At 47.8% G+C, this 15754-nt stretch overlaps 5 protein-coding genes across 5 annotated transcripts; 3 read left to right on the forward strand and 2 right to left on the reverse strand.

Moving 5' to 3' along the window:
- The first annotated feature begins 2815 nt into the window (after positions 1-2815).
- BKA67DRAFT_543816 (histidine phosphatase superfamily) lies at positions 2816-4933 on the forward strand. Its single transcript, XM_046101215.1, has 3 exons — positions 2816-3206; positions 3293-4628; positions 4687-4933. Exons 1-3 carry the CDS (start codon positions 3029-3031, stop codon positions 4874-4876), a joined length of 1704 nt encoding a protein of 567 aa, XP_045963324.1. The 5' UTR covers positions 2816-3028; the 3' UTR covers positions 4877-4933.
- A 1443-nt stretch (positions 4934-6376) lies between these two features.
- Positions 6377-7045, forward strand: BKA67DRAFT_529369 (uncharacterized protein; the record flags this gene model as incomplete). Its single annotated transcript, XM_046099056.1, has 1 exon — positions 6377-7045. The coding sequence occupies one exon, from the start codon at positions 6377-6379 to the stop codon at positions 7043-7045; it is 669 nt and encodes a 222-aa protein (XP_045963325.1).
- A 782-nt stretch (positions 7046-7827) lies between these two features.
- BKA67DRAFT_7851 (uncharacterized protein) lies at positions 7828-8842 on the forward strand. Its single transcript, XM_046109433.1, has one exon. It carries the CDS (start codon positions 7959-7961, stop codon positions 8643-8645), a length of 687 nt encoding a protein of 228 aa, XP_045963326.1. The 5' UTR covers positions 7828-7958; the 3' UTR covers positions 8646-8842.
- A 593-nt stretch (positions 8843-9435) lies between these two features.
- On the reverse strand, positions 9436-10894 carry BKA67DRAFT_543821 (platelet-activating factor acetylhydrolase). The gene has a single exon (XM_046101216.1). The coding sequence runs from the start codon at positions 10772-10774 to the stop codon at positions 9638-9640; it is 1137 nt and encodes a 378-aa protein (XP_045963327.1). The 5' UTR covers positions 10775-10894; the 3' UTR covers positions 9436-9637.
- A 448-nt stretch (positions 10895-11342) lies between these two features.
- BKA67DRAFT_652446 (uncharacterized protein) lies at positions 11343-11855 on the reverse strand (the record flags this gene model as incomplete). Its single annotated transcript, XM_046106171.1, has 3 exons — positions 11343-11421; positions 11476-11541; positions 11701-11855. 3 exons carry the CDS (start codon positions 11853-11855, stop codon positions 11343-11345), a joined length of 300 nt encoding a protein of 99 aa, XP_045963328.1.
- Between the last annotated feature and the right edge of the window lie 3899 nt (positions 11856-15754).

The following is a 15754-nucleotide window of genomic DNA, read 5'->3' on the forward strand; positions in this document are numbered from 1 at the left end:
CTCGTACCATTACTGTAATGAATTTCGGGCAGACTCCGACAGGTCGGGAACTGCCAGAAATAGCATGTCAAAGTTTAGTCGCAACCGATTTGCCATGCTCCGGCGAATCGGCACAGCTCAATGACACGACATTATCTCTTGAACCAAGAGCTTTAATTTGGCCGCTATGAGAACCGTCCAGTAGTAGCTCGAGATATCATGCTTAACCGGATCGGGAAAGCCAATGTATCTCCTCTGACCAGCGTCTCAGAAATCGATGCCAAAAGGACGGGCTTCTATGCGCAATGTGTATCGATGATGCTTATGACCGCGTGGGCAGAATCTCAGTGCGGAACCAGAAAGATACGTCGCTGAAGATCAACACCCTCACAAATGGTTACCCTATCCTAGCGCGTCTTCTGACCAGACTTATAAGTACATTTTGCACATGGCGGACATGACAATTCACCTCGCCAATCGGTACTATCTCGAAGTCCTCGACCCGTCCGCAAGGCACTCTTTCAAGCATATACCAATGAATTCGTCCATGAGAATTTACTCGGCCAGCCAAAGCATTATAGATCAATATTTGAAAGAATTTAAGAAGCATTCTGAAGTACATCAATTATAAGCTGTGTTTTCCCGGGGGGGGGGGGGGGGGGGGGGGGCAGAACGCCAAGGGATGGAACAGGCGTTTTAGCAGTGACAGACTTCGTTTCCAAGGACAGTAGTGAAGAAGAAGGAATGCTATATCGATTAATCTTCCCGCACTAAATGATCGGATGACCCTAAAGCTGGGTGATAGGGTCCTGTTTCCTTGGCGTTCGAAGCATCCCTGAGTTAGACAAGCTTGCGCGAAGAAGAGGTCTCAGTTGCAGACCATCTTGCATCTAGATTCCCAAATCGTCGTAGTCGGCGTTGTGAGAACATCCATGTACCCAGCCACAACAAACACATCAACGTGATGACCTGCAATGCCCGCTGCTGTATATGTGGTATCCGTGGGGACTCGGTGAAGAATGCCGCTTTCAGTGATGCCAATTTAGGGAGCAACATCTAACACAAAATTGTCGATGGAAGGTCGAATGTCCAGCGAAAAGCTGGCATAGATACCTGTGCAGGTTGCACTGTGCCGAATGCGGGAAGAAGAGTGACAGAAGCGTGATTTCACAAGAGGCAGATGTCAAGACCGTTTGGACGGCGACCAACCCGTGAGATGTAAGACAGGGAGGGGCAGGGTTAGAGTCAACTTCACATGCTGTACTTCTTCGATGACCTTGAATACCTAGATAAGATCATTACTTTTATTACACAAACATACTTTGAAAGTGTTGAAAACGGTTTATGAGAAAATATTAATACAATACATATGTACGAAAATATAACGGCGCTCAACCGCTCATGTTAATCTCCTCCACACACCAGGCCAAATATCAACACCATAGAGACGGTTCTTATAGAGACTACCAAAGCCATTATTCTCTGTGAGAACAGCTTTGACGTTCTGCAATATGCCGTAAATCCTACCAGGTTGCAAAACTCAGGTCTTCCATCTTGGGTGGGCTTGAAGGAACCTGGGCACATCGGGCAAAACCTCTAGGTCATTCGCGGGTGAGTATAAGTGGCTCAAAGCAGGACATAGCACACACAAGTTTCTGCGCTGTTAATGATTTCCGAATCTCTGCGACCAATTACTTGCAAATCTGTAGTTGGCATCTAGATACGTCACACATCACGGTATTGGGACTTGTTTCGATCTTTCAAAACACGTGGTGGTATTTCGGTACTTTTCTCAAGCTTGGTTTATCCCGAGCATAAGCTATGGTTTTGGGATGGATCATCAGTACAGCTCATCCTACGTACATCATCGAAAGTTTATGATCTTGTGAGTTAAAGCAAGGCTCTACCTAAAAGTTAGGTAGTCGATGAATTTCACATAGAATTCTAGGGAAATGAAAAAGAAAAAGAGTAGGCCACGCTACCAGATGTCATTTATTCAAGATAGAGTGTGCTGGACAAAACGATCAAGTCGGTATTGTTCAAAGGCGAAACAGCTTATATCCCTGAAGTTCGACGTTGTAATTCTTAGTCCAGCGCTGATTACAGATACATCAAAAGATTTTATGATGCTTTCCATCCAACCTGAGCCGCTACTTATTTGGTGTCTTCTATTAAGGATAGATCAATATGAAATAAGATTCTTTGTATCCTTATGTTTTGATATGTTTCCGAATTGGAAAGATTCTCAGGCACCGTGCATAACGTAATATCAAGACTGTAATGAAAACGGGAAGCCAATTCCGAATCTTTCTATATTACACAGCGTTATTTTTTGCAGCCAATACTCAGTCGTATTTTTCTAAATCTACAATAGATTACGAAAGGATACTGCAGCAACCAAAAAGTGATATATGTGCAGTTTTGGAACGAGATAAATCTTTGCGGTCAAAGAATGAGAATCATCTCTGCTATTGGGGAATAGCTTAATTTCTGGTCTACCATCGATTTACTTCTAACCTGAAGGCTGAGCCATTTATTTATCTAGAGTAATTCAGATATACAGCTCCAAGTCGTTGATGCAAAAGTATCTGCGGCCCGACCTTGGCTGGGTTTAATAGATCGGTGTTTGGCTCTCTTCGTTGGTTGCACGTTATCTTCGATCTCGGTGGGATGATGACAGCGATACCGAGTTCGATATATTGGTATCATTGACACAAGCACGTTAGATACCCATGCTCAACACGTGCATGAAGTTGGAGTTCCGAATTGGCTGTGGTAGCGTTGCCCCGCACCTTCCCCAACGTTAGAATACCTTGACATCATTCTACCTTCTAACATGCAATTTCGGTCAGCTCGGTTCGCCGTTGCTGATTTCGTTTCCAGATGGCTGGGATTTCAGCTTGTTCTTCAGTTGCAATTGAATGTGCACGTGCATTAGATTGTAACCTTGATAGGCCAATTAGCAAAGGAGCCACGGAGTTGTGCATTGTGCGTCCGAACCGGGTGCTCGAAGGAAGTAATATAATTGAGTGAAACTCCAGAATGGTTTATGTGGTCTCGTGTCCCAGATACTTGGCATTCTCTTGTGGCATCTTGGCAAGCAATTATTATAGGCATGCAGCTATCTAATTTCGCACCTGTAGGGCTGTTGGTCGCTGCGGCCAAGGCCAGCCCAGCATCGTCTTTTGTGGGATCTTACACATCTGACGTCTACCCCCCAGCGAAAAGTATGTTTGTCCCTGGCTCTTGTGCACCGAGAAGGGGGCAAAAATGTCACCAGTTTAGAGAATTTGCATTAACTGTCACATTACAGCGTCCGTCAACTCCAATTTATTCCCGCCCGAGTCGGTAGTTGGATATCCCGGAGTTACCCAGACTGGCGCCGAGCCTGCTTCGATAGAAACAGCAAAGAGCTACCCATACAATTCGGGCCCCGCCAATGCATTCCCACTCGCCTCGCCCGAGCCGTTCGGTGAAGACCTAGATGCAACTTTCGACATCAAGAAGTACTGGGGTAATCTATCGCCCTGGTACTCTTTGCACTCCGCCGACTATGGTCTCCCCGATGCAAGCCCCCAACTGCCTGATGGGTGTGACATCGTTCAGGTCCACCTGCTATATCGCCATGGTGCAAGATACCCCACGAGCGGCGCAGCTCCTGCCACATTCGCTGCCAAACTGCACAATGCCACCAAGACAGGGTTTACGGTCAATGGAACTCTAGAGTTCCTGTCAGGCTGGACGTACAAGCTTGGAGCAGAGCTGCTCACCCCGTTTGGCAGAAGCCAGAACTTCCTGTTGGGCGTTCAATACCGTCAGCTCTACGGTGAACTCCTTAACAACTTCACGGAGGCAGGCATGATTCCCGTCTTCCGGACTCAGAGCCAAGATCGTATGGTCAAGACTGCCGAGAACTTCGCTGCTGGTTTCTTTGGCGTTCCAGAGTACTTGGACCAGGTCAATATTGAAATCTTGGTTGAGACTCCCGGCGTTAACAACTCTGGCGCACCTTACGAGGTCTGTACCAACTCCAATGTTGCATCCAAGGGCAGCATTGGCTCAACTGTTGCCACAGCCTTTGCGGCAAACGCCTTCAATGCCACTCTTGCCCGTCTGAACTCCCAGGCTTCTGGGCTCAACTTTACGCCTACCGATGCCATTGCCATGCTCCAGCTATGTTCATATGAGACCCACGCCCTAGGATATTCCGCTTTTTGCGAAATTTTCACCCAAGAAGACTTCCTAAACTACGAATACTACTATGACCTGGCATTCTACTACAACAACGGCCCTGGCTCTCCTGTTTCGGCAGCTCAAGGAAAGGGTTACCTTCAAGAGTTCGTTGGCCGCTTCACACACAGTTTTCCTGACGCTGCCTCTGCTTTGAACGAGACGTTCGACAACACGACAACATACTTCCCGCTGAATCAATCAATTTATGCCGATGCTACTCACGAAGTCGTCGTGCTTGATACCTTGATGGCGTTCAACTTGACCTCTTTGTTCAAGGGCCCGCCTCTAGCACTGACTCGCAACCAAAAGCAGAACAGCTTTGTTGCTAGTAAGATTGTGCCTTTTGCGACACATTTCACAACTCAAGTGCTGGAATGCCCGGCTTACAGCCCTACAAAGCAAATTCGTTTCATTGTGTAAGCCTTTGACAGATTTCTGCCCCTCTTTAAGGAATCGTATGCTAACAGCAAACAGAAACGATGCAGTCATCCCCATTGCGGACTCTTACGAAGGGTGCAATGATGATCCAAATGGGCTGTGTTCATTTGACACAGTTGTCTCCGTTTTGCAGAAGCGTATTGGTGAAATTGATTTCAACTACGACTGTTTTGCGAATTATACGGCCAAGGCGGGAAATGACTACAACGGCAGAGCTCCACGGTAGACCATTATTTAAGCTGAATTATATAATAAAATTACTGGGCCGCCTGGGCCGACGACGCTTACATTGTACAAACTTTACTTGCCTCTAACTTTGCGTCACGGACGGCATACTGAACATGTAAACCAATTGAAGCGTAGTGGTCAAACACGGACCATAACTGCGTCCACCGACGGCACTACAGGTAGATCGTGTGACAGGAGCCTCGAGCTCATGCTGAGAAACCGCCTGCATCGGTTGTCGGATCTCCAGGATGATGCTACTTCAGGCAGCCTCGGAACTGTAGAGCAAGCTGAGTGTTGAGCTAGTGCTAGCAAGCCTGGTGTCAGACTGCAAGCCAGCAGCTTTTCTCTTGAGATGTTGCCTGGTGCCTGGACTATTTGTCCAACAAGGTTGCGCACTACTCTTAGGCATCTTGGGATTGAAACCGTGATGCTTCTACGAGTCGAGAACCAGTCAGAATGTAGGGCAGGTCCGCCGACTTGGCACAAGCAGGGGGTTTGAAAGGCAGCGATTGGCGCATGCGTGTGCTAACGGGTACGTTATAGCGTATGGATCCGTATGTAACCGCCAGCCCACCTATCTAACCTAGTCTAGAGCTGGCCTATGGGCTAGCTTGACTGTCCTGGGACCACGCCCTAAGGCTCACTAAGGTTATGGTTGCGGCAAGCTACCTCCGCTAATGGCTCTTGACGACCTGCCGGGAAATTACAGGAGATGCAACCTTGAAATTTCTTATCACCGCGTGAATGCAGACAACAACATTTCCATATTCTCAATCAATACTTATCAGCAACTTGATTATACTTCATTGCATTCGTTCAATCATACAACGTGAAGCAGAAGTGCTCCAAGAAAGATTCGTACAGCTGAATTGTGCATATGCATTCCAAAGTCGGAGTTGTGGATTCCTGCTGATCTTGACTAACCGGAGCTCGGCGGCTCAAAGTATGAATTAACCTTACCGACTAGCGTGATGCTTGGCTTTCCCGAGTTGCTTCTCCCATGCTTTCATCGCATCTGTGCCACGCGCCATGGCTCCTTGACGATATTCTAACTTGTCGGTTCACTGCATACCATTTGTTCAATAATACCGCCAAGTCTCTGCTATGATCCGCGCCTGTACCGTCCTCTCAGCGTGGCCGACGCCAATGGCGCTACGAGTTGTTATTTGTCTTGGAATTCACGGCTCCATTCCGTGGGCTCGCCCCTGAGCTGGAACACTCAGGGGCGGAGTTCGTAACCTGGCATGTGGAACTGGTTGACCTTGGCCCTGGCTCTGGGTCGGATCGGCGGGGATTGCCATCATCTCGGACGGCTAATATGATCGACTCATTCGAGTGCTGCTTTTGTAGAGGCACATACTTAAACCTTTGTGCTGCCGCTGTGCTACATTCCTGATCTCATTGTCTAGGTTACTATCGACGCTCGCTCTTTACGCCGACAGATTCATTCGCTTGACAAAGACACAACATCAAGTCTTCTTCACCAACTAACGTCAAGATGTTCTCCAAGACCTTCGCTGTTGCTACCTTCGCCGCTGTGGCCTCTGCCCAGCTCCCGGCCATCGCCCGGCGAGAGTTCCTCATCGAGGCTCGTCAGACTTACTCCGCCGACGATGCCTGTTCCACCGCCATCGCCTCGGTCCTGCCCATCTACAGCGAGATTCCCCTTCCTCCTTCTGAGCTTCAGTCCGTGAGCCTCCCTTCGGACCCGTGTGAGACTCCTTCTTTCACTGGTACCGTCGCCGCTGAGTACAGCTCATACACCTCCGAGGTCCTCGACTGGTACACCTCGCACAGCGACGAGCTCCTCAGCGCCCTGGCCTCTTGCACCGATCTCGCCGCTTACGCCTCCGAGGTGCCTGTCTGCTCGACCGCTGCCTCCGCTATCCTCAGCTCGGTTTCTGCCATTGCTACCGAAGAATCGTCCGCCTCGGCCACCGACGCTGAGGGTGGCGCCACAGCCACCGGCTCTGGCGCTGCCGAGTCCTCTTCCGAGGCCGGCGAAACTGGCTCATCCATCGCCACCGCCACCGCCACCAAGTCGTCTGCCGCTTCTGGTACCAGTGCTTCCACCGTCGCCACCGCCGGCGCTGCCCGCGAGAACAGCGGCTTCGTCGCTGGAATCATTGCTGCCGCCGGTGTCATTGCTGCCGTTGCCGCTCTGTAAGCTGGCCTCTCTGCACCGAACCGCGAAAGCTGCTGGTGAATTGGGTGGCTTTGTTAAAAAGAAAAAGGACGGCTTTAGATAATGAAAAATTACCGCTTAATAGATTCTAATACATTGGCCTACCCTTCAATAGCTAAACTATCGTTTGGCCCACGTCCCGTCAACTGTCGTTATAGTGATGCATGCCAAGTCTACAGGGCTGGAATCCTGTGTGACCCACCCATCGATTCTATCCACCGAAGCAAAGTCTAGGTTGTCGCGTGTGCTGCAGGGACAGAACAATCCTGGTTCGATCGCACATTATGTAGAGACTGGTACTCGCTAGATTCGTTGTGCCACAGCATGAAATCACACGAGAGGACGAGGTCTTCAACCATACCAATTCTGCATTGCCCTTCTCATTGCTTCGCAGAACATACAATTAAAACTGGTGTCGTTTGCCCCTGGACGGTTAGCTTCCGAGCGACCGCACAATGCCAACATCGGATCAGTACATATAGAGATCTGGGATAGGTGACCCAACTAACAATTACTATCACAGGTTGTAGAGATGCTGATGATTCCAGACGCCATTACACCAGGTTCTCGCTGTCCATGGGGTCGCGGCCGATGCTTACGATTCCCAGAAGCTTATCGCATGTCATGTCGTAAATGGGTCTCGTCCAACCGTGCCGCTGGTGCACAGGTCCGCTATTTCGATCACATTACAACTCATGCTTATGCACAGGATCTTGCCGTGCTTCAGTAATCAAATTTATCTTATACATGGGGCCTCTCTGATAGATGATTGATTGCATCGAAATTCCAACCAGGCAAACTCTGCGTAAGGAAAATTGAAATCAAAAGCAAGGCAAAAGTTTATCGCTCGTCGACCTGCGCTTGGCCAGCATTCTCAACATAAATCCGTTTCATAATGGCAACCACGTCCCACGCAACAGCCCAGCTCATCTCCGAGACGACCGTTGCGGCCTCAATTGCCACTCCGGCATCCACAGGGGGTTTAGCTAGCAAAACCCCGCCACCAACGCCCAGCGTGCAGATCCAGATGGCCCCCGCCGCGGCAGCCGAGGATGAAGCCCTCATCATGCAGCTCTGCGACATCGTGAATCTCGTCTACGGGGAGACAGAAGGCGACATATTCGTCGAGGGCTACCAACGCGTCAGAACAGATGAAATGCGACAGATTGTTCGCGCCGGCGAGCTGGCCGTTGCCTATCTCCCGCTGGGAGAATCCAGCTCGACCTCGCAGCGTTGGTCTGTCATCGGCTGCATGAGACTCCAGACCCTGGCCGGCTCGCAGACGGGGGAGATGGGTATGTTCGCCATCGATCCTGTTCATCGCGGTGGTGGAACGGGCCGGGAGATGGCTGCGTTCGCCGAGGGACACTGTCGGAGTGTCTTGGGTTTGACGAGGATGCGATTGGAGCTGTTAGTCCCGCTTGGCTTCGAGCATGCGTTTAAGAAGAGGTTGCAGGCTTGGTATGAGAGGATGGGGTATGTGCTGGTCAAACTGGGCGTCTTTCAGGATGATTATCCGCAGCTCGCCCCATTGTTGAAGGGCCCTTGCGAGTATCGTGTATTTGAAAAGGACCTGGCATGACGAATAGCACTGCTGAATAGTAGGAGTTCTGCATGAAGTTTGTGTGCGCGTAACTCGTCATCGGCATTACAGGGTGAGCACATTGCCTGGATCGAGTCAAAACTTTGAACCGCTTGTCAGTAACTTAAAACCTCATGACCACTAGCACTTTCCATAAACGCACACTCCTTAGATCACGGACCTAAATAGGTACAGAAACATTCAGACCGCGTAGAATCAAGCCCTTGTTTCCTGCTGGTCAAAAACTTCTTTCAGATACCCATTTCTACGCACAATATCAATCCCTAAGTTCAAATATTTTGGTCTAGACACAATAAGCAATTACTCTATTTCGAACGTTCTTGGAGCCGCTCTTTCTGAAGTTCTGGCTGAAAAGCAGGTGAGACAATTTTAGCGTCTGGGTCTTGGCCAGGATGACGAAGAGAACATCAGTGAGAAGCTCACATCATCCATGAGCTCATTAAGTCCAGAACAAGACGACTGGATTACACTCACAATCCAGTCAGAGATTGGAATTCGAGCAGTACGACGAATTCAAGAGTGACAAGGAACTCTACAAGAGAGCGCGGAAAGCCTTAGCTACTTGCATTTTAATGGTCTTAGTCTTCGGGTTTGTGTTATTCTTTAAAGTTGGGCTGTACGTGAGATAATAGACCATGAGATACCGCGCAAGGCACAGGTAAAGTCGCAATCTAAATTCCGCCCCGGAACACTCACAGCCAGGTCAAATCGCGAATATTTTCAGTACACCTGCTCTCCCGGCAAATTTTGTAAATAGCACGCTCAATGGCCCTTCAGAATTGTCACACTCCATTCCAAGCCGTCACAAGCTCTAAATCGTTTAAAACAAACTCAGCTACGACATGATCCAACTACAGCTACACACTGGGCCACACTGGTTCATCTAATACTCAAACGTCAACCTTTAACGGTGGTCTATTGCTCGCTGATGACTTGATGCCCATACTCAATCACATTGGCATGCTAAATATTCAAGCATTCCCATCCTGTCCATTAACGTAACTGACCTCCGGCCAAGCGCCCGATGGCCCGGCAAATATAGTTGGTGACTCTCCCTTTAAAGTAAAATCAAAGAATTCCCTTATAAAAGTTCTTGTGATATTCACCTGCCGAAACCCATCGACGGAGCCCAACGACGCACTGGTGTAAGGCGTCACTTCTTTCCAAAACGTCGCGTCGGTGAAGTCCCAATGCCCCGACCCGTTGACTCCTAGCACCCTCCACCAGCCTGTCTGCGCTTCCGGAAACGTCTGCCACGTGGTATCACTGGAATTAGGAGAAGCGTGCCCCTCCTGTCCAAGAAGCAAAACAGGACGTCCAACATCAGCATATGGTAAGTTAACGCCCCAGAATTCTCCGTCCATGTTGATGCCCGACGATATGCGCTCGTCCTTGAGGGCAGCGCCGAGTGCCGCCGCGCCGCCTACCGAATGGCCAAGTGTACCGATATGTGTCTGGTTGAGCGGAGCGCCAAGCAATTCTGCAACGAGCGGCAGCCTGTCGATAAAAGCGATCGTCTCATTCACGCGAATGGTCTGAAGGGTGTTTATGAAATCGACGTCGCCCGTGTCAAACGAGAGGGGCAGCCCATACAGCCCCGTACCATTCGGGTAGCGCACGAAGGGCTGCTCATACGGATGGTCCAGGCCAAAGACCGCGTAGCCGTGAGAAGCGAGGTCCGACAGTAGGATTGTGTAAAATTCCGTCGGTGGCCCCCAGCCTCCCGGCCCGAAGATCAGTGTTGGGAAAGCAGTGAGATCATGTACTGCTGGTGCATCTCTCGCCAAAGCTGATGTCAAATTGCCTATGGTACCGATTGTGAGATTCTTGAGGACCTCATACAGTGCTGCAGTTGCGGGATCCAAGTAAGGGCTCTGTTTAGTGCTGCCTTTTTGCGATGTAGGATAAAAGGCTGTGGCCAAGAAAGATGTCGTAACATTGTTGGGGGCGATAGGGTCTCCTGTGTTAATGTAGGGTATCTCGAGTTTCCGCACACCAACATGATAGTGACCCGTTGTTGGCGGTATAGATATGGCGTCAGCACTTGCGGTGGCCACTATACCAAGGTAGAGCAAGTGGGCACCTCGACAAAAACCGTTGGCGAACATGATGAATAGCACTTGATATGAACCCCAGGCAACGAATAGAACGTCCTGTCTCACGTTATATAAATGACAATCATTCGAGGCTGTAGGCCAGGTTGATTAAAGCAGCCATTTATAGTGGCATTTGCACAAGCGAGCTAATATCACCATTCCACTTGAGCGCTGAACGCCGCATGATGCAAAACCCGAATAAGCACTAATACCCTCGTCTAGCGAGAAAGACCTCCAGACTATTATCTTCCTCCTGCCTAATCCGTACGCCTGAGCAACAGAATCCATCGTGGTGCTAATGGGGTATTGCAAACGTCGCAAAGTTCCATAGCACTGCGGCCGCCTTGGACTCATCCTCTTACTGTAAGCGCCCTTTGTTGGTATGGATTCACGATTGCGACAAAATGACCAATACACTTTAACGATGGCACAAGGAAACCAAATTGGGCTATAGATGAATTAAACGTATGCTTAAGTCAGCACAAGCTGACGTAACGAGACATTCTGAAATTAATCCTTGTTTACAACCCTGTAATTGTGATGCCGATTTAGTGTACCTCAATTCCTCTCAAGTAAAGTCTTAAATATCGCCAATCTCATCGCCAATATCAACACCACGCGCCGCGCACTCGGACTTCGCCGTCTTTCTCATGTCCTCCCTTGAGTAGTGGTTAGCGACAAGGTCCGAATGTAAAGATAACTGCAGTACTTACTTTTGAGCATCGCTGCAGCTGCTATCAGTCGCGCAAATCCTGAGATTCTGGACGTAAGCATCGTCACTAAAATATGTCAGCTAAATTATCTTTTTCCCTTACACCTTTCCCCGTTTTATGAGAGAGGGAGAGGTAGAGAGATCAACATAGCAATCAAGAACCCCTCAATGTGACCATTCAAGAGCCAAATCTACCAAATGAAAGAAAAAATCCGAATCGACGTACCGGCAGAGACACTCGACATCTTCTCCGCAAAGTCCTCTGGGTGTGTCCAGAAAGCATCTCAACGCGCACAATGGAGGTACGTATTGAAGGTTGGTGGCGACAGGCTGAGCCAAGGAGGCAACAGAAAATGCCAAGATGACCACAGCAGACTTCATAATGATATCTTTCTGTTCCTTGCTGTTGTTGTGAGGTGTTCAATTGTTTCGAGTCGAAATGTAAGAGTTGTACTGCTGCGTTCAAGTCTGGGAAAGCCGTGTGATGAAAGTGCGGTAAGTAAGAAAGAGAAACAGAAAGGAAAAGAGTAAATGCTCAGTTGTTTCTGTCATTTCATGTTTTCTTTTTTGCTCTAAATCACGCGCGCTTTGAAAACTTCTTGTCAGGGAATTCGCGCATATATCTTGCATACCACGAAGTATGAAAGTCTAAATCCAAAAACCAACGAACATATGAATGACGAAGAATCAGAAACTACTTCTTTTTATGAAAAGTTTAAGGCGATTGTCGTTCAAAGATGGCTCGTCCCATCTTATCTCAACCATACCAATTCCGCAGCATGGTTCTACCTACTTATTTGCGCACATTACCAGACTGTGTTGCAGCCAAGAAAATGTAATCAGCCAGCGTGGTAGGCCCCATGCAATAACCAGGCAGTGAGTGGCCATCTGAAAAGACACGTCGAGGTACTATGAGCTTGTAAACTTCATCGTAAGTAGAAGCTCGATGTTTCCAAGGTGATAAGGTATGCCATGTTGGCAGAGGATCATACTCGTGCCAAAAGTATCCTAGATGAAGATAATCGACTTTTCCCAGCACCACAACACTAGCAGAACCCTAGTTCCACATCGCCCAACGTATTGCAGGTGTCAAAGTGAGGCGCATAAAGCGAGTACGAGTACAGCATCAAGATACAGAGCAATTGAGCGTTGGATTCCACTGGTTATTTCTGGTGGAATACAGGTTTGTTGTCTTGTTCGAGATATCTAAACGCGATCATCACGATGTATGGTCTACAATTACTAATATCTAACGCTCTAGAGCATGCTTTTTGCACAACTTGGAGAGTAAAAACGAAGCCGCGGTGTGGAGGATGGCAGAAGACTACCTCGCACTACAAGCAGGAGTGAAATGTTGCAGGGAAGAAGAAAGCTGAGTGCCAAACCTTTGGGACCGCCATGGACGAGCCACCCGTAATTTCCATTATAAAGTTATACTCAATCTTATTCTCACATGATTATATAACACTGAAACGTAAGATGACTTTTTGCTTTATTATAAAGTAATAACATAATAACAATTACTAATTAATTGATATACAAAAGACTTCCCTTTCCTTTCATTAAGTACGCTTAAAATTTATATTTATTAAACTAAGCTTCACACGTATTAATTAAAACTTTACGTTCACCATAGCAATAATTAACACTTATTTATTAAGATATATTATTTAACCTTTTCCATCCAAATATTCAAGCTGAGAGATTATATCACCATACTTACTCTTTACGAAATGTGTTACTACCATTATATCAAATATGGCTGTGGTCATGAAACAACATGAACCCTGACTAAATGTCCTTATGCAAATTGAACGTTGAGAGGCAATTGCGAAGGAGTTTCAGACAAACCAACCAGACTGTCTCAGTCTTGTAGGCAGGCGGGTCGTGAAAATAAAGGGACAGGTTAAAATTCTGGAAGAAGTAGGCGTTCAGGAAAGCGAGGCTATCTTCTTTATTATAAATCGAAAGGAGTGGTGTTCAGATTTACAACAAACGAATAGATTTGACCGACGACTAGACTAGGATTATTGGTCACTCTGTATTCATCCCGCTTATTATTCACTCTTTTAGTGTTTTGATATTCCAATTTATTTTTATGTCATTTCTCTTTCACGTTTTCGATATTTATTTTATTTTATAGATCTTGAAAAAGAATTCACTATCATTTAATAAGCGCTGTGGCTCCATAAACATATATTGTATGAGTGGAAGAATCGCCAATAAAAATTGGAGGTATACGGTAGTCCGTCCAGGAAAATGGTATCCAAGGGCCGAGTACCTGATCCGGGCGTAAGAGTCAAAGTCAGAGCAATAGCAGTAGCAGCCCGCTGAGGAAGGCAGAGATAACAGTCAAATTTAGGTAGCCTCTAGATTACACATTACCGGCGTTAGTAAGTCCAGGCAGTGGACCGGTACGGACACCAATGAGACTTGGAGTTGATAATTTACGGCATTTCATTAAGCCGGTACTACTAGCAAATTCCTGTATCAACGACTCGCAGCATTCTTGGCGACTCCCGTATTGAATCGAATAAGTACTATCGTTAAACTACGACTGCTACTTGTCGGCCAGCAATGACGACTAAGCTGCCCTATATATCACTACTAATTGGCCTTGCTGTTTCGACAAACTTCTGCTATTACTTGAACCTTTCCCGGTATGGGCAGTATAGGGTGTCTTTCATCAGGCCCCCATTATTCGTTAGTTCGAAACTCTGCTCGTGAACCAGAAACTTACCCTGGGTCTGAAATTAATGGTATGAAACAGCAGTCATTAATTTTCATATATGATGCCTTGTCTATAATTAATGATAAATCAGGCAGCGATCCGGGCTATATGACTATTATCTCGGAGCTGTCCGTGCCGGCTAACTTTAAGTAGGAGCTGTTACGGTATAGGCCGCCTGAGGATCCTGGCGCGTGTGATCATAGACGAGTGCCATTCGCACTATACTCGCTGAAGTCCGAGTTCCGTCCCGATTATGCTGCCATCAAGTACCGGCTGGATTGAGGGTCGCTTCAGGCTTTGTTCCCGTCGGTCATGTTGCCTCTACCCGACACGGCAGCGTATTCGGCTTCTTCGACGTTGGCATGGGTGTCAGATCAGAGTTGGCAGCAGAGTGAAGGGTCGCAACATAGGTAACAGGTATAGAATAGATGAATACGGACTGAACTCTGCCTCCTAACTACTAGCTAACCCACCCCCTTTATCTTCATTCTTCTAGCGTAGCGCCAGCGTTGTGCACAAAAAGCGTTGCCGCAAATTTTACGGTCCGGTGTAGCATGCATCTCAAGGGCGGGAGCCCTTGAGACGCAACGCACACGCTGCTGTTACGGCCTTGTCTGATATATGTGCTATTGTTGCAGTTCTTGTCTGATACTGGTAATCGTCCAGGGGGGGCAAACACCTGTTAATGGCCTCAATTTGCATCACGCTATAGTTGCCGACGATGAGCTGTATTCAAGAGTTTATTCGCTCGTGTATAACCGGTTATTGAGGTGGTCTAGGTCAAAATGAGCACAAATATATCGTTGTATGGTATTAATGGCGACCAGCGATGGAGTCAAGCAACTACAACGGGCCTACCTGTAGCCCTTCGCGCTTTACTCGAAAAGGACTTCCCTTGGCCTAGAACAGAAAGCGGATATGCTGCGTGCATGGAGACAACAGGACGGCGTGATAGTGTATATGACCGCTCTACGCTACGGACTGAATCTAGATACGGTGCGCGCCTTGTCCTGGGTGGGGCTTACCGCTTAATCTAGTCTAATATATAACTGCAGCAGGCTGGACGGGTGGTTCGTACAAAGAGAGTGTCTCAGAATGCCGGTCTATAAACTTAAACGCTCTACGAATACAGCTTTGTGCTTTCGATAGGCGTATTGACAAAAGTAACAAGTGTGAGCAATATTATGATATCTGAGTTGCGAGCTGCGATTGATCATTTTCATTGGGGGACAGGGGTATGTAGTGGACAGCTTGCGGCTAGCCATGCGCCTCAGCCTTGCACGCCAACACGTATCGTTATCCCTGTTATATGGCTTGGCTTCGCCCAAACGTAGAACTATCTCCTCGTTGCGTGCACCCTGCCCTGCGACGCACGTCGAATGAAAACACTACGGTAAGAGAATATATTAGCATATCTGAAGATTCAACAAACCTGTTGAAAGAATAGAGGAAATCTTCTCGAGAAAACCAGGAAAGAAATGAAAGGAAACGATATAGGCACTGAAGTAGTACTATCAGGCCGAGGCAGTGTTGGCAGCGACATCGGCGA

Source organism: Truncatella angustata, assembly GCF_020726525.1.
Source record: "Truncatella angustata strain MPI-SDFR-AT-0073 chromosome Unknown BKA67scaffold_1, whole genome shotgun sequence".
Taxonomy (NCBI): Eukaryota; Fungi; Ascomycota; class Sordariomycetes; order Amphisphaeriales; family Sporocadaceae; genus Truncatella; species Truncatella angustata.

What these genes read in the sequence shown, in the direction of transcription:
- BKA67DRAFT_543816 (XM_046101215.1), top strand. Translation starts at nt 3,029, where the DNA reads ATGTGGTCTCGTGTCCCAGATACTTGGCATTCTCTTGTGGCATCTTGG. An exon ending in CGTCTACCCCCCAGCGAAAA is followed by an intron (nt 3,207 to 3,292) that starts GTATGTTTGTCC and finishes GTCACATTACAG; the next exon opens with CGTCCGTCAACTCCAATTTA. An exon ending in AAGCAAATTCGTTTCATTGT is followed by an intron (nt 4,629 to 4,686) that starts GTAAGCCTTTGA and finishes AACAGCAAACAG; the next exon opens with AAACGATGCAGTCATCCCCA.
- BKA67DRAFT_7851 (XM_046109433.1), top strand. Translation starts at nt 7,959, where the DNA reads ATGGCAACCACGTCCCACGCAACAGCCCAGCTCATCTCCGAGACGACC.
- BKA67DRAFT_543821 (XM_046101216.1), bottom strand. Translation starts at nt 10,774, where the DNA reads ATGTTCGCCAACGGTTTTTGTCGAGGTGCCCACTTGCTCTACCTTGGT.